The sequence below is a fragment of the Pristiophorus japonicus genome, chromosome 7 (assembly GCF_044704955.1).
Source record: "Pristiophorus japonicus isolate sPriJap1 chromosome 7, sPriJap1.hap1, whole genome shotgun sequence".
Taxonomy (NCBI): domain Eukaryota; kingdom Metazoa; phylum Chordata; class Chondrichthyes; family Pristiophoridae; genus Pristiophorus; species Pristiophorus japonicus.
This window is the reverse complement of record NC_091983.1, coordinates 178,303,372-178,321,443: the sequence shown is the minus strand read 5'-3', so window position 1 is coordinate 178,321,443 and position 18,072 is coordinate 178,303,372. Positions and strand designations below refer to the sequence as shown.

At 44.4% G+C, this 18,072-nt stretch overlaps 1 protein-coding gene across 1 annotated transcript in view; it reads right to left on the bottom strand.

The window, feature by feature from the left end:
* Window positions 1–18,072, bottom strand: part of cep162 (centrosomal protein 162) — a 222,779-nt gene that overhangs the window by 86,387 nt on the left and 118,320 nt on the right. The window contains exons 17-18 of the mRNA XM_070885594.1: window positions 6,094–6,225; window positions 4,063–4,175 (exon numbers count right to left, since the gene is read on the bottom strand). Of these exons, the coding sequence (XP_070741695.1) occupies window positions 4,063–4,175; window positions 6,094–6,225 (245 nt within the window). The remainder of the gene's footprint in view (window positions 1–4,062; window positions 4,176–6,093; window positions 6,226–18,072) is intronic.

The following is an 18,072-nucleotide window of genomic DNA, read 5'->3' as shown; positions in this document are numbered from 1 at the left end:
TATAGACTCTTGAACACTCTTAGTTCAACTTAGCTCTATTTATTTGGGAGATCTCAGACAGCCATGTGGAGCTTTAAGATGATGTCCCTTCACAGACCCTCTCTCTGAATACAGCTCTTTATGCATCCTAGCTAGAGGGTGCTATAGATTATATTGATACCTCCTAGCTAAAGAGCGCTATACATTATCTCGTTACACCTTTCCTTTCATAAGAAATAAAAATGAATTAAAGTTAGCTTCAATATAAACTGGTAATTAACCCCTTATGAATACATGTAGCAAACAACTACAAGTTTAAAAAACACCAACAAAACATTGTTTTATTGATTCTTTATCCTAGTGTTGCATGTTTCACACTTTGAAACAGTCCTGGCCAGTAAACGGATTCTCTGGCACATAGAAGAGTGCTCTCGACGGCAGTGTGAGCAGCATGAAGTCGCTGACAAATGTCGGATCTCAGAGATTTTGGTATGACACAGCAATAGCCTTTGAAGACTATGCCATCCTGTGTTGTCAGTTCGTCACGAACTTTGAAGTATGCATGCGTTTCAGGCGGGCATTCATGTGTCGTTTCTGGCCATCCCATTGTGATTTGTTGTATGATCAGTTGTAAGTGGAGTCGCTTGCAGTTGTGCATTGTATGGTAATCAGTCCTTGTTTGGAGAGTGGGAGAAAGTCCACCATGTGGATGCATTGCACTGCAATTTCTGTCGGTGATCTCTCCACGTTTTCAAGGTATGCGCGTGAGAGGGTGTCTGCTAGGTACATTTCTTTTCCTGGTTGTTACTTTATTTCAACGTCCTATTGGTTGAGCTGAATGAGCAGACGTTGTAGTTGCTTGGATGCTGCAGATAACGGCTTGCGTTGTATAGCAACCAAAGGCTTATGATCTTGCGAACATATACATATTGATGGTTTTGTTCCATTCCGAAGACTTGAGCAAGCAGCTCCTTTTCGATTTGGGAGTATCGCGTTTCTGCTGGAGTGAGCGCTCGGCTCACGTATGCAATTGGTGGTGCCTGTTGCAGAAGGACGAACTCAAGACCCTTGCTCGAAGCATCTCCTTCACCTTCGGTTGCGAATTTGTGGTTAAAGTACCTGAGCCCCGGAGAATATGTCACGTGTTGTTTGATAGCTTCAAACGCTTTGTCTTGTTCTTCAGTCCATTTCCAGACCGTGTCTTATGAGTAAGCCGTTGCAGAGGCTCACTGAGGTCTGAAAGATCTGGCAAGAATTTTGTGAGGTACTTTGTCATGCCGACAAGTCATTGTACACCTGCATCATCCTGCGGTTTCTGCACTTCGTTGATTGCGACCACTTTGCTTGGGTCGGTTTTGAGTCCATCACTGGACAGTATGTGTCCCATGTATTTTACTTGGGAGCTCTTGTATTCAAACTTATCGAAGTTAAGTTTTATGTTTTGCTCTCTGCATGAATTTGCGCAAGTTTGCTTCATGATCATGATTGGCCTCTAAGTGTCTCATCACGTCCAGTGATCAAGATATCATCTGCAATCTTGTAGACTCCATCTAGACGCTAGAGATTCTGGTCTAGCTTCTGCTGGAAGATTTCCGGGGCAGGACTGATGCCAAATGGCATTCTATTATATCGATATCGTCCCCATGGAGTCTGGAAGGTAGTGAGGTAGGAGGACTCTGTGTCTAGTTCACATTGCAAGAAACCCTCCTTGCAATCTGCTTTAGTGAAGACCTTTACATTTGACATCTGTGGCAAGATGTCATCGATCACAGGGAGTGGATAGTGTCCACATTTCAAGCATTGTTCAGATGTTCAGATGAGGGTCGATACATACTCGTGTCTTTCCATTTGTCTTTTGTACTAGACTGGATGCCTAGTCCGTTGGTTCAACCACTTTCGTGATTTGTCGATTTTCCAAACAATCGAGTTCCTCGTTTAGCATTGTTTGATTGCCATTGGCACCCGTTTTGGTGGCATTACAGCTGGCATAGCTGATTCATTAAGTTCAAGGTGAACTGTCCCTGGCATGTGTCCAAGTCCTTTAAACACATCCAGATATGCATTGCTGACATCAGTTTTTGATACTAGCGAGATGTTTGCCTTGTTCGTAGTTTGCGATTCGCGTGGTTCATTTACTAACACGATGTTCTGATGCCGCACTTTTATCAGTTGTAGCTGTTGAGCAGTGTGTGAGCCAATCAGTGGTGCACTTTGGCCCTCAATGATCACAAAAGGCACAATGTACTTTTGCTTGTTCTTTGTATTTTCCAGTGGCACATTACAAGTCCCTACCACTGGAATGGTTGCATGGTTGTCATATAGAGACAGTATTATCTTAGATTCTTTTATCTTTATGCCTTTAGGTAAGTATCTAAGAGGTAGCTCATTGCATGTGGCCCCAACAATCTATTTGCATTTTTACCATTTGACCTTTAATGGAGAAGGTAGCCATAATCTTGTTAGGATACTTTGTCAGCTTTGTCCTTGATTGTGCGATCAACTTTACCAAGCATCTTTACAGTCATGTCTTCAAAATCAGAATCATAATTGTCTTCATATAGTGCATGAACTTTTGGTTTGCCCTTATATTTAGGGTTATGTGTAGACTTCTGCCTCGATTCATTCTGCCTACACTTTTGATAAAATGTGATTTAGTTTGCCGCAACTTGTGCAGGTCTTCTCATATGCTGGGCATTTAGTTTTTGACAGCTCATGTCTTTTGCCACAATATCTGCAATTGTTCGTAAAGTCTTTGTCTGTGAATTCTTTCTTTGTGGGTTGGGGTTTCTGTCCGACAGCTTTGATATTGTCAGAGTCTGTTTTAGTGAGCTTCATGGATTTCATTTGTGCAACTGTGGCCTCTGTAGCTTTACAGAGCATCACACATTTATAGAGCGTTAGGCTTGATTCTTGCAACAGCCTCTTAAGCAGAGTGTTGTCAGATATTTTGCAGACTATGCGGTCTCGAATGCAATCATCCCTCAAATTGCCGAAATCACATGACAACGCTAGCATAAGGGCTATCAAATGTCATAATAGATGAACATTTCCACCATGCTCTGCAGCTACTTTCAATCCAATATTCATGTCTCCATTATTTTTTGTAGCACCGGTGAGGACGAGGAGCCGACTAGATCGGAGTTACACTGGAGCGGTGAGAATTCTGGGCATGGCCTGTAACCATTAAGAATACAGCCAAACTAGACTGCCACCACGGAATCATTTGTGGGCTGGGTGGGTGTCACAAAAAAAACTTGCGGGACCAGAAAAGGAGCAGAGGGAGCAGCATGGAGGCCCCGACCTGTGTGAGAACACCAGCGGCAGGTCGGGGCCATTAAAGGAGCGGAGGTGCGGTAGCCCAGGAGCAGTGTGGAGGCCACTTCAGGGAGCATCGCGAGCTGGTGCAGGAGGGCGACAGCAGCGAAGAGTGACATCATCAAGGTCCAGGTTGGTTATTGGAGCGTGGGCAGATACAGCAGGAGCGGCGAGAGACTTGAGGGATGTGATGGGGCCCAGGAGAGGCGTGAGTTCGGGTCCAGGGGCAGCACGGGCCAGTCAGCACAGCAGGTCTCCAGTCGTCTTGGATAACCCTTGCCACTGGACCAAGACCTAGCTCGGTCAAACCTGTGTGGTGGTTGGTGTGAAACGGCCACCACACGTTAAAAAAATCCATGCACAGACATCTTCCACCCTTCAGGATGTAGTTCAGGACCTGGAATATTAGGTCCTTCATTGACACACCTGTGAACTCATCCTTTTTTGGCGTGGAAGCAAGTCATCCTCGTTTCGAGGGACTGCCTATGATGATGATGAATAGAAACATGTGAAGCAATACAAATATAATGCACATCTCCCAAACAGTGAAGTGAGAAACAGCTTGCAATAGCTTTCAGGGGGAATTATGCCACTTTCAAGGACTCCATTGCAGTGATAAAAGTACTTTTGCTGATATTGTTGAATACGACTGTATGGCACTTAAAGGTATTTGGCATTATTGCTTTAAACAAACAAAAACAGTCATTTAGGAATTGAGACCATCAATGCACACATGAATTTTTAAAGAGAGAAAATTTAAAGCCTTACTTTAGTCTACGCATTTCAGCCATTAAGTACTGAGTCTCTGCGAACATTTTCTCTTCATTTCTTTTATTAAGGACCTGAAGCTCTTTCACCTGTGTGTAAAGTTTTTCATTTTCCTGAAATAATAAATGTTCTTCAATGCACTAATAGAAGATATTCTTGTTACATCAAATAATCGTTACTTATAAATCCAAGAATACCTTTGAAAGTAAAGTACTGGTCCTAAAAACAAAACACTGCTTTCCAGTTAACACTTGAATTACTACCCATCATGAGAAAGAGGAGCACACATTTAAGTCAAAAGCAATATACTGCTGACACTGGAAACATTCAGCAGGTCAGACAGCATTTGTGGAGAGTGAAACAGAGTTAACGTTTCAGGCCGATGGCCTTTTATCAGAACTGGAAGATATTAGAAATAAACAGCCCTTAAGCAAGTTCAGAGCCAGAGAAACTGGGGGCTAGAAAGGAACAAAAGGGAGAGGCCTGTGAAAAGCTGGAGGGCAGGAATGATTACACGACAAAAGAGATGATGATGCAAGGCAAAAGGAGGCTAATGAGACAAATATAGAAACAAAAGATGGGTCCAGAGGAGGTGTACATGGTTACAGCAGAATAGCAGAGCGGTAAGGAAGCGTGGAAAATATGGCCAAGAGAGGGCTGATGTAGCCCGTGAATGTGAGGGAAGAAAGGCAGATAGAGCTCAGGGGTGCGGAATGTCCTGCCGGCAGTGTACGGATATTGGATCCCCACCCCTAGCACCAGTCCACACCCCATGGCTCCGGTGCAGTCTTCTTCCATTAGTAGCACCTGCTGTCTGAGAGAAAATGGGATTAATATCTAATGTTGTTCAACTCTTTCTCCGAGGCACTTTACAGCCTTCCAGCCTCAACAGTGAGTGACCATTACAACCACTTCCCGATACTTCTGGTTGTCCATGGAGAAAGTGATGAAAGTATTTCATTTAGCAAACATGGCTTTAGTAACTAATGCAAGCATGAATTCCTAGTAATTCTATGTCCCAAAGAGCTGTGGATGCTCAGTCGTTGAGCATATTCAAAGCTGAGATAGATAGATTTCTGGACTCTTGAGGAATCAAGGAATATGGGGATAGGACAGGAAAGTGGAGTTGAGATCGAAGATCAGCCATGATCTTATTGAATAGCAGAACAGGCTCGAGGGGCCATATAGCCTACTCCTGCTCCGAATTCCTATGTTCTTATGAACTGCAGACTGATTTATGTTACTGATTACCCTATGGCAGTCTGAAAAATACCAGAGGCAAAAAAGTCGGAGGCTGCAATTATCTTGACTGCAACAGGCAATGGAATACCAGCTGTGGTAGTTGGTGTCAAGTCCTGTTGCAGGTGAGAACTCTGCATCAACCTCCCTGGAGAAACTCAAGGCTTCTTATGCACTGGTCCTCAGAGAACTGCAGGTATGTTGTCCTGCCCAACTACACTGTACTGGGAGGATAAAGATTCCATCAAGCACGAATACCTGTACAAATGAATTATTCCAAAATTACAAATGATAAAAACACCCAATACTCGAGGTCAGTAGTTTTAATGAGGTGCGGCAAGTTGTGCTGAGGCATTCAAAGAAAAGGGATGGATAAGATTCCAATTAATGTTTTTTTATTTGTTTGTTATGCGAGAAATGTTATTTTTCCAGGAACATAATGGGGTGGGTCAGTAACCTTGGAGGTTTATTAAAATAAATCTCGACAGTGATGAAATAGGACTGGAAGAAATTTGAAACTGGGGACTAAGGTTTTGTGCAGTATGATTCAAGAATAATGAAAACTGAAAATAGGCAATTAGAAAGAATAAAAACAGAGGTGTAACTATTTAGAAAGAAGAAAAATAACACAAGCCGTGAGAAAGAAGAAAATTGTCAGGCAAGCTTGGTGGTTGAAACATAGACAACATACTCCATGCACAAGGCAGATACAAGAAATTTCCTTATCTAATTTTTTCACATAATAACCAAAATAAAACAATGATAGACAAACTAACAGCTTTGTTCCAATACCTGATGGTAGCCTTGAATAAGGGTTTCTTGCTCATTAACTTCCTTCTCAATTAACTTGAGCTTTTCTTCAGTCACAGGGTCCAATGTTCCTCCAAATATCAATTTCTTCCTGCTTGTCTCCAGGCTACACAGCTTTGAGAAAAACATTTTTACCATTAAAAAAAGTTTTTTAAAAAAGTAGTGGCATTAATCACAGGGGTTGATAGCCCTGGCTACAGAATTGAGTCAAAGTATGTGCATCATGGCTTTAGAGTAGGCTGGGAACAATTGTGGAGGTTAACGAGTGGGATTGGGTTGGGAGCAATGCTAAATTGGGCCATTTCAGCTGAGAACACGCATGTCAGAATTCCAAAATTCTGATCATAATCTAGCGACTCCTAGAAACATAGAAAATAGGTGCAGGAGTAGGCCATTTGGCCCTTCGAGCCTGCACCACCATTCAATAAGATCATGGCTGATCATTCACCTCAGTACCCCTTGCCTGCTTTCTCTCCATACCCCTTGATCCCTTTAGTCGCAAGGGCCATATCTAACTTCCTCTTGAATATATCTAACGAACTAGCATCAACAACTCTCTGCGGTAGAGAATTCCACAGATTAACAATTCTGAGTGAAGAAGTTTTTCCTCATCTCAGTCCTAAATGGCTTACCCCTTATCCTTAGACTGTGACCCCTGGTTCTGGACTTCCCTTCCATCGGGAACATTCTTCCTGCATCCAACCTGTCCAGTCCCGTCAGAATTTTATATGTTTCTATGAGATCCCCTCTCATTCTTCTAAACTCCAGTGAATACAGGCCCAGTCGATCCAGTCTCCCCTCATATGTCAGTCCTGCCATCCAGGGAATCAGTCTGGTGAACCTTTGCTACACTCCCTCAATAGCAAGAACGTTCTTCCTCAGATCAGGAAACCAAAACTGAACATAATATTCCAGGTGAGGCCTCATGCAAGGCCCTGTACAACTACAGTAAGACCTCACTGCTCCTTCTTCACCTTCTGCTGCACCTGCATGCCAACCTTCAATGACTGATGTACCATGACATCCAAGTCTCGTTGCTAATCTGCCTAATCTGCCGCCATTCAGATAAATAGACTGCCTTCATGTTTTTGCCACCAAAGTGGATAATCTCACATTTATCCACATGATACTGCTTCTGCAATGCATTTGCCCACTCACCTAACCTGTCAAGGTCACCCTGCAGCCTCTTAGCATCCTCCTCACAGCTCACACCACCACCCAGCTTAGTGTTATCTGCAAACTTGGAGATATTACTCTCAATTCCTTCATCTAAATCATTGATGTATATTGTAAATAGCTGGGGTCTCCGCACTGAGCCCTGCTGCACCCCACTAGTCACTGCCTGCCATTCTGAAAAGGACCCATTTATCCCGACTCTCTGCTTCCTGTCTGCCAGCCAGTTCTCTATCCACGTCAATACATTACCCCCAAGACCATGTGCTTTAATTTTACACACCAATCTCTTGTGTGGGATCTTGTCAAAAGCCTTTTGAAAGTCCAAGTACACCACATCCACTGGTTCTCCCTTGTCCACTCTTCTAGTTACATCGTCAAAAAATTCCAGAAGATTTGTCAAGCATGATTTCCCTTTCATAAATCCATGCCGATTTGGACCGATCCTGTCACTGCTTTCCAAATGTGCTATTATTTCATCTTTAATTATTGATTCCAACATTTTCCCCACTACTGATGTCAGGCTAACCGGTCTATAATACCCCGTTTTCTCTCTCCCTCCTTTTTAAAAAAGTGGTGTTACATTAGCTACCCTCCAGTCCATTGGAACCGATCCAGAGTCGATAGACTGTTGGAAAATGATCTCCAATGTAGCCACTATTTCTAGGGCCACTTCCTTAAGTACTCTGGGATGCAGACTATCAGGCCCTGGGGATTTATCGTCCTTCAATCCCATCAATTTCACGAACACAATTTCCTGACTAATAAGGATTTCCTTCAGTTCCTCCTTCTCTCTAGACCCTCGGTCCCCTAGTATTTCCGGAAGTTTATTTGTGTCTTCCTTAGTGAAGACAAAATCAAAGTATTCTGTCTTCACGAAGGAAGACACTTGGTCTGCCATTTCTTTGTTCCCCATTATAAATTCACCTGATTCTGACTGCAAGGGACCTACGTTTGTCTTCACTGATCTTTTTCTCTTCACATATCTATAGAAACTTTTGCAGTCAGTTTTTATGTTCCCAGCAAGCTTCCTCTCATACTCTATTTTCCCCCTCCTAATTAAACCCTTTGTCCTCCCTCTGCTGAATTCTAAATTTCTCCCAGTCCTCAGGTTTGCTGCTTTTTCTGGGCAATTTATATGCCTCTTCCTTGGATTTAACACTATCCCTAATTTCCCTTGTTAGCCACGGTTGAGCCACCTTCCCCGTTTTATTTTTACACCAGACAGGGATGTACAATTGTTGAAGTTCCTCCATGTGATCTTTAAATGTTTGCCATTGCCTATCCACTGTCAACCCTAAGTATCATTCGCCATTCCATTCTAGCCAATTCACGTCTCATACCATTGAAGTTACATTTCCTTAAGTTCAGGACCCAAGTGTCTGAATTAACTGTGTCACTCTCCATCTTAATAAAGAATTCTACCATATTATGGTCACTCTTCCCCAAGGGGCCTCGCATAACAAGATTGCTCATTAGTCCTTTCTCATTTCACATCACCCAGTCGAGGATGGCCAGCCCTCTAGTTGGTTCCTCGACATATTGGTCTAGAAAGCCATTCCTAATACAGGAAATCCTGCTCCACCGTATTGCTACCAGTTTGGTTAGCCCAATCTATATGTAGATTAAAGTCACCCATGATAACTGCTGTACCTTTATTGCAGGCATCCCTAATTTCTTGTTTGATGCTGTCCCCAACCTCACTACTACTGTTTGGTGGTCTGTACACAACTCCCACTAGCGTTTTCTGCCCTTTGGTACTCCACAGCTCTACCCATACAGATTCCACATCATCCAAGCTAATGTCCTTCCTTACTATTGCGTTAATTTCCTCTTTAACCAGCAAGGCTACCCCTCCTTCTTTTCCTTTCTGTCTATCCTTCCTGAATGTTGAATACCCCTGAATGTTGAGTTCCCAGCCTTGGTCACCCTGGAGCCATGTCTCCGTGATGCCAATTATATCATGTTCGATAATATTTGCCTGCGCAGTTAATTCGTCCACCTTATTCCGAATACTCCTCGCATTGAGGCACAGAGCCTTCAGGCTTATCTTTTTAACACCCTTTGCCCCTTTAGAGTTTTGCTGTAACGTGGCCCTTTTTGTTTTTTGCCTTGGGTTTCTCTGCCCTCCACTTTTACTTTTCTTCTTTCTATCTTTTGCTTCTGCCCCCATTTTACTTCCCTCTGTCTCCCTGCATAGGTTCCCATCCTACTGCCTTTTTAGCTTAACCCCTCCCCCAACAGCACTAGCAAACACTCTCCCTAGGACATTGGTTCCGGTCCTGCCCAGGTGCAGACCGTCCCGTTTGTATTGGTCCCACCTCCCCCAGAATCAGTTCCAATGTCCCAGGAATTTGAATCCCTCTCTCCTGCACCACTCCTGAAGCCATGTATTCATCTTAGCTATCCTGCAATTCCTACTCTGACGAGCACATGGCACTGGTAGCAATCCTGAGATTACGACCTTTGAGGTCCTGCTTTTTAATTTAACTGCGAGCTCCCTAAATTCAGCTTGTAGGACCTCATCCCGTTTTTTATCTATATCGTTGGTAGCTATATGCACCACGACAACTGGCTAGTCACCCTCCCCCTCCAAAATGTCCTGCAGCCGCTCCGAGACATCCTTGACCCTTGCACCAGGGAGGCAACATACCATCCTGGAGTCTCGATTGCAGCCGCAGAAACGCATATCTATCCCCCTTACAATAGAATCGTCTACCACTATAGCTCTCCCATTCTTTTTCCTGCCCTCCTGTGCAGTAGAGCCACCCATGGTGCCATGAACTTGGCTGCTGCTGCCCTCCCCTGATAAGTTATCCCCTCCCCGCAACAGTACCCAAGGCGGTGTATCTGTTTTGGAGGGGGATGACCCCAGAGGACCCCTGCACAACCTTTCTTCCACTGCTCTGCCTGATGGTCACCCATTCCTTATCTGCCTGAGTAACCTTTAGCTGTGGTGTGACCAAATCCATCAAATCTAAAGTGGCCCAAGCTGTGTGCACAAGTTCTCAGATGAAAGCTTGGCAAGGTGGGCTAAATGTTGCAAAAAAGTAGATGCTTTTGTGCATTCCTCAGCAACTAAGCTTTGCTACAATCTCCCCATTGGGATATCCTTTAAGCAAGACCAAATTTAAAATTGTATGGCAGCAGTTATGCTATTATATTTGCAGTTGGTGAGAGTTTTCTTCTGCAAAGTTGGATTATTTGCATATTCATACACAGAAGGAATTACATTATTCATGAGACTCAAGAATCTACTGCATCAACTTTAGTGAAATCCAAAATAGATCTGATTAATGCTACAATAGGAACCACACTACTGATCTGCAGGCTGTGATCTAACCTCAGACAAGTTCTGAACATCATGATTCACAGTAGGGGATAATTTAATTATAATTATAGAGTTAATTTCCTTCAATTAGTACAGATGCAACGTACTGAATCTGGAACTCCGAAAACCGGAATTGTCCAAAAACTGGACATGTTGTGCATAGCTGATGGAGTCGTCCGGAATTATTGTCCGAAAACCGAACATTTTTGAGGCAAAACCCAAAATCCAGCACGGATTCGGTCAACAATACCGGATTTCAGACTAGAAAATTAAGTCTGAAATCCAAATCCTCGCACGACTTTTGAGTTTTGCCGGATTTTGGAACTTCCCACCCAAAACCCAGCACGGATTCAGATTCCGGATTTCAGACTATTGATTTTGTCTGAAATCCGGAAAAACCCAAAAACCAGAATGGAATCAGTCCCGAGGATTCTGGATATTGTACCTGCACAATAACATTTTTTAAAAGCTAGAAATCTGAAACAAAAATAGGGATGACCAGCTTTTTTCAGAGGTGCAGATCCCCACTATTCGGCCATCATTTGCTCTTTTAATTTGAAATCTGAGCTGCAGGCTTCCTGTATTTTCAATTTGACCCACCTCTCACCTTTTCCGTGTGCGTGCCTCTCGCTGTCTTAGGTACACACACATTCTTTGTTTCTCTAATATCTTTAATGCTCCTTTCCATTGCCTGACGATAGGTCATTTCCGTCATGCAACAATGTCCTATTTTTTTCTTAAGCCGGTCATTTCATGAATGCTTCCCGACTTGTATTTTTCCCCCCTCCCCTTCTATTAGTTCTGATTCTACAACAAAACTTGTTTATCTTTCATTTTTCAGTTCTGAATGCTCTCTGGTCTGTTCTCTTCACAAATGCTGACTGGCCTGCTGTATGTTTCCAACAGTTTGTTTTTGTTTCCTTTCAAATAATGTTTGTGCCACAATACGAGAATGTGCTTGAACTGTACTAACAGGAGGATGACTAAACTGATACACATCCAAACAGTTTATAGATCAGCAGTGCATCTCATGCTGAAATTCATCAAACATTCCAGCTAAATAAGAATTATGGTAATGTGCATAATTGGGAGTAGCGAGACATTCCAAATGGAAAGTAAATTCCTTAAAAGGCCTTTTTTCTACAGCCTCAACAATCCATTCCTGAATTGTTTGTCCTTCGCAAAAAGGGTGCGACTGTATGGAGGAAATTTAAATTATGATCAATTTGTAACTACTTATAGCAAACTGAACTGCACAAGCAATACGTTAAATAACCAGTTAATCTATTTTTGAAGGTGTTGATTGAGGGAATAATGTTTCCCAAACACTGGGAGAACTTCCTGCTTTTCAATAAATGTGGCACAACTATGTTGTTTTTTTTAAATTCAATAGGGCTGATCTTATGAATGCATGTTCCTATGTTGGAGCCTCATCTGCCAGGCACACATATTGGGAAAATCATAGGCGCACTCTCACGATTCCCCGTGTTAAAAATGAATATAGTAACACATTGTAATACATTACAACAGTCAGTCCACTTCAAAAGTACTCAAATGGCTTTACTCAAAGTGCTTTCAAACATCCTGAGGATGTGAAAAGTGCTATATAAATGCAAGTTTTTTTTTAATGGAAGGACTCCCCACCAGAAGCATGATTTCATAAATTTGGTCTACACACATCAATGACCCCAGTAAACATGGGCTGGATTTTCTGCTCTTTTGTGCCTCGTCCCGGATGTAAAATTCGGCCCTCACGCCTCATTTAATGATCGCAACAGGAAAAGTCTGAAAAAAATGGCGTTCCCGGGGTGCTATGAGGCTGCAGAGTGACTTGGATAGGTTAGGTGAGTGGGTTAATGCATGGCAGATGAAGTATAATGTGGATAAATGTGAGGTTATCCACTTTGGTGGTAAAAACAGAGAGACAGACTATTATCTGAATGGTGACAGATTAGGAAAAGGGAAGGTGCAAAGAGACCTGGGTGTCATGGTACATCAGTCATTGAAGGTTAGCATTCAGGTACAGCAGGCGGTTAAGAAAGCAAATGGCATGTTGGTCTTCATAGCGAGGGGATTTGAGTACAGGGGCAGGGAGGTGTTACTACAGTTGTACTGGGCCTTGGTGAGGCCACACCTGGAGTATTGTGTACAGTTTTGGTCTCCTAACCTGAGGAAGGACATTCTTGCTATTGAGGGAGTGCAGTGAAGGTTCACCAGACTGATTCCCAGGATGGCGGGACTGACCTATCAAGAAAGACTGGATCAACTGGGCTTGTATTCACTGGAGTTCAGAAGAATGAGAGGGGACCTCATAGAAACGTTTAAAATTCTGATGGGTTTAGACAGATTAGATGCAGGAAGAATGTTCCCAATGTTGGGGAAGTCCAGAACCAGGGGTCACAGTCTAAGGATAAGGGGTAAGATTTAGGACCGAGATGAGGAGAAACTTCTTCACCCAGAGAGTGGTGAACCTGTGGAATTCTCTACCACAGAAAGTTGTTGAGGCCAATTCACTAAATATATTCAAAAAGGAGTTAGATGAAGTCCTTACTACTAGGGGGATCAAGGGGTATGGCGAGAAAGCAGGAATGGGGTACTGAAGTTGCATGTTCAGCCATGAACTCATTGAATGGCGGTGCAGGCTAGAAGGGCCGAATGGCCTACTCCTGCACCTATTTTCTATGTTTCTATGTATCGCAGGACACATTGACTGCAACGGTTGCGCACAGGACACTGCGTGAAGCTCCGATTTGCAAATGGCACTTTTATCTGCCATAACAGTGTCCTTACAACATAAGTGAGAGAATTTAATGCGGACATTGCTAGTTTGCCAGCTTACATGCTGGTTGCTATTGCCAGGCAGCGTCAAGCTAGAAGGGCGGCTGCTGGGCATGTCGGGCCATGGATGAGAAGAGTCTGGGGAGGAGGGCTTACTCACCACGGGTTTACAGGGACCAATTCTCATACCTCCCGCTCTCTGAGGAGCAGTACGTGAGAAGGCTGCGCTGCTAAAGGAAGTGCTGACAGAAATATGCCAGCTTCTACAGGCTGACCTATAGCCTTCCAGTGCCAACACTACTGCGCTGCCCGTTGCAGTGAAGGTGACGGGAGAGGCAATGAGGGCAGACACCCATTCCTCCACATCGGTTCGGTCAAGGATCTGAGGCGGACCCCCGCCTATCTGGCACTGTTCATGCCTGTTATGTGACAGCTTTGCCTGCAATGAGAAAAATAGGAAAGGTTCAGAAGGGGTACACCTCCTGTTGTACCACATTGTGCCTACCATAGTTCAATAGCTGAGACTGTGTGAGTGTGCAAATGTCTTCACTTCAACCTGTGTGGATGTTGTATGAGCTTTGTGAGCGATTGGTAGAAGGCGAGAGGGAGATAGCATAGGGGCTGCAGGTGATCTTTAGGAAACCCATATCAGCAGTGGGAGTGTATTGCGAGGAAGGTTCTCAATGATTAGGGAACAAGAGGGTATGTGTATCCTTAATTAAGAGGCAATGATTGGAGAAGTCAGCTTTCAGCTTTCTGATGCATTGTGAAACCCACACCACAGGCTGCAAGAATTTGAGAATAGACAGATACATGAAAGACTTCACATAGTGTCTAACATTCATGTTGGAAGGATAGCAGGCAAACATAAATGTGACTGATACTCACTCTGACGAGCCTGGTGAGGTCGTTGAACTTTTTGCGACATTGGGTGAAAGTTCTGGCAACTGTGTCTGCTGCAGATACCTCCTGGGCAATTTCACACCAAATTCGTTTAAATACACCTGGCAGCGGTCTCGCTCCCCCAGCCAGATAGAATGATGGCCACCTCCTCTCCACTGCGTGGACTAAGGTCTCAGCAGCCTCTATTGAGAAATGCTTGGCACGCTGCCTGCCACCCCCTGCTGCTCCATCTCTGCAGAAGTGCTAGAAGTCGGGCGGGTCATCTGCACATTCGCAGAGGAAGCTGCCGCGCCCTGAAATAACGTCTGCGCCCGGGAAAACAAAAACGCGAATGCGCATGCACAAAATGGCTACCTTGTTTAACGGCTCGGGCTCACAAAGTCCGTTGTGTAACGCCTGATTCAATGCCTCAGATTATGGATCCTCATTTTTTTGCTGAAATTTCCGGTTGAAGGCGCAAACTTTTTTCAGGCGGTATCGGGACCGCCCCATCACGATTAATGCCCCGAAAATCAGGAAAGCCAAAAATCCAGCCCGTGGTTCCTTTAAATGTGGATATGGTAGTGCAAGGATTATGGGCTCAAATTTCCCCAGAAGTTGCCACGTTTTTTTTTGGAGTATGTAGCTTTTTTTGGAGTAACTTAAAAATTGCAAATTTCCCCATTTAACTTGCTCCAGTGTAAGTCAGTTAGTTAGGTTTTTTTCTAGTTTCATTTTTTCTCTCCAAAAGGAGGCATGACAAGCCACCGACGCCTCTTTTAGCCATAGAAGCAAATTTGGCCAGCTAAAAGTTACTCCAAACTAACTTCGGCCAGTGTATGTGGCTACTTTTGCAGGCACAAAAAAACCTTACCTACATTTAAGAAATCAGCATAGGTAGCCAGAGATGGGAGGAGGGGAAAGTGAGTTAGAGGATTCTAAAGCACTAAACACCTTCGCAACAGCACAACATCACAACATCTTCAGCACAACAGCTGCACAACATCATCAAAAATAAATGAAAGATACATCAGCTACTGAAAATAGAGCAGTCCTACCTTGCCGACTGCAGAATGCACCGGCTAGCCCTCCCGCCAGGCGAGGGGCGGCAGACACGCATGACTGTAGGGTGAGGGATTTTTACTTTTTACAGTTGTTCCTAAATGTTGTGTGGTCCTAATAGAACATGATTCAGTTTTAATGCAAAATATCTTTTATTGGATATTTTACAATGCACTTCAACAACAGCAAAGAAAGGCTGCACCTATCCCTCACCCACATCTCGGGGAAAGTGCACATTCTCAGTGTCGGTGATGGTGGTGGGGGGGGGGGGGGGGGGGGGAGGAGGGGTTGGGGGCCCGGCTTGGGGTCTCACCGGTGACTGGTGCGTGGATTGAAGTGGGAGTGGCATTTGAGTATCCGGCCTTTGTGCCCTTATTGCAGCAGCTAGCTCTCTCATGGCATCTGCCATCATTTGCACACCCTCTGAAATGCCCGTCCTCAGTTCCCGTCTCAGTGCTGATATTTCTCCCGACAGTGTCGCTACCTCATCACGCACCCCACTGACGGTCGCCATGAGTGATCTTGTAAGTGCATTGGTCTCCTCACCCAATGACAAAACCTGATTAACATCTGATGAAGGCTGCATCTCAGGAGAGACTGATCGGCTTCTCCTTCCCCTTGCCGTGGGTGTGCCTAGTGGCACCCTTCCAGTGAGAGGCGCAGGCTGGGACAGTGGGCACTGGGTGTTCCAACATGCATTTCACCACGGCCACTGGGACCCGCGACCTCGGAAGGTGTGAAACCATGGAATGTCGTCGCGAAGCTCATGGAGGTTTCTGGCAGTGTGATGCCCTGTACTATGGACTGATCCATATCATGATCTGCATTCTCCCGTGAACAAATTTCCATGGACCACTCCTCCCCTCACCCGCCTTTGTCTGGAGCGCACGCATCTGGAACTTCTGGTGGATCTTCAGGATGTTCAGGATTGTCTTCTTTTTCTGCAAAATACAACAGAGCAGTCAAATGGTTAGCAGCACAGGAGGGGGCAGGATGGGTGGTATGAGCAGTCTCACGAGTAGCAGGCCAGTCAGCAAGTTGTTTTGAAGAGCGACGATGCATTTAATGACTCACCCTCACGTGTGGGTCCAGCTTGTGCAGATCTGATTCTTTTTCTGCCGGTGCGACTCAGCAAGGCAGCAACCCTCTGTTCCAGGGGTGATAGTTGGTGCAGATTTGGCGGTTTTCCTCCTGTTCTAAGTCTTTCCCTTTTGTTGTGGGCCAATTTCTTCTGCAAAGATGAAAATAGAACTTTTCACACATGGTGCGCTTCTGATGGGTGGGACATACACAGATTGCAATTCCATTTAAAGATGAAAATATTACTTACACTCACTACTTGACCAACGTCCTGCCATTTCTTTTTACACTGGCTTCCAGATCTTGCGGTATTCACCCCTGCGGAGTATTCTTCTGCAACTAGGTTCCATCGTCTTCTCATTTCTTTGGGTGGAACTTTTGTGGGACCACTCTTACTGATATCCAGCTCCAGCCATTTGTCCTCAATGACAATGACTAGTTTCTCCACTTCCTCATGGAGGAAATTCTTTGTTCTTGTTGCGCGCTCTTGCGTCATTGGTGTATTGGACTTACACTCAGGTAATCTTGAAAAATCACAGTTCTCACCTTTCTTCCACTTATGCTGCACTCCTTTCCACTCCCTCAGCTACCCAAAAATCACTATTCACACCGTACCTTTATATATGGTCCATTGCCAATGCTACTGAGGCACTGAAGACGCTCGCCCTTTAATTGGCCGTTTGCCAAGCTTCCTGCTCCATTACACATGCACGCACACTGAAACGCGCATTGCGCATGCGCTGAAATGGACATGCGTCCCCCTGCCGGCACTCGAGGAGACGCTGGGCCCAAGCCCCCCTCCCGGCTGCGCTGAGCAAATGCGGCCGAAGCTTCCCCCCCTCCCCTCCCCCACAGGCTCTGCAGCGCCACGCCACGGGACCAGAACAAAGAAGGAGCGGCCAAATTAAGAGGCAAATTTTCGGCGCGTTTTTTGCCCCACAAAGTCGGTGTGCCATGGCTAACTATGCCGCTCTAGGCGGCTGGGGAAATTTGGGCCCTATGCTACTGAACTAGTATTCCAGAGCCCTAGATTAATAATCCAAAGACCATGAGCTCAAATTAATTAAAAAATATCTGGAAATAATAATCAGTAAAAGTGACCATTAAGCTGTCGGAGTGTCATAAAAACCCAACCGATTCACTAATGTCCTTACCCAGTCTGGCATATATGTGACTTTAGTCGCACACCAACATGGTTCACTCTTAACTGCCCTCTGAAATAGCTTGCAGCGGTTCAAGAAGGCGGCCCACCACCACTTTCTCAGGACAACTGGGGATGGGCAGTAAATGCTAGTGAAGTCCACATTTTGAGAATGAACATTAAAAAAAAGTGATAAGGCTAGCATCCATCATAGCTAGGGACTACAGTGTGATCTGTTTAAGAATATTGGGCAAACAAAGAATGAGGAAGAATTCAAAGAAATGAACTGTGAAAGGTATCAGTTGAGGAAAATAGGGTAATATTAAATTTGCAAGATAAATATATATCCAATAAAAGTATGTCTTCTCAAAAATACATGAAAAGGGAAATTAAAAAGAAACAATACAATGCATATAGTACTAAAGAAATGATAAAAAGTTCCCAACACAGATTAAAGAGTATCAGAAGCGGAAAGAGAGGGCCTGAAATCACGGCCTTCAGGGGTGCATACGAT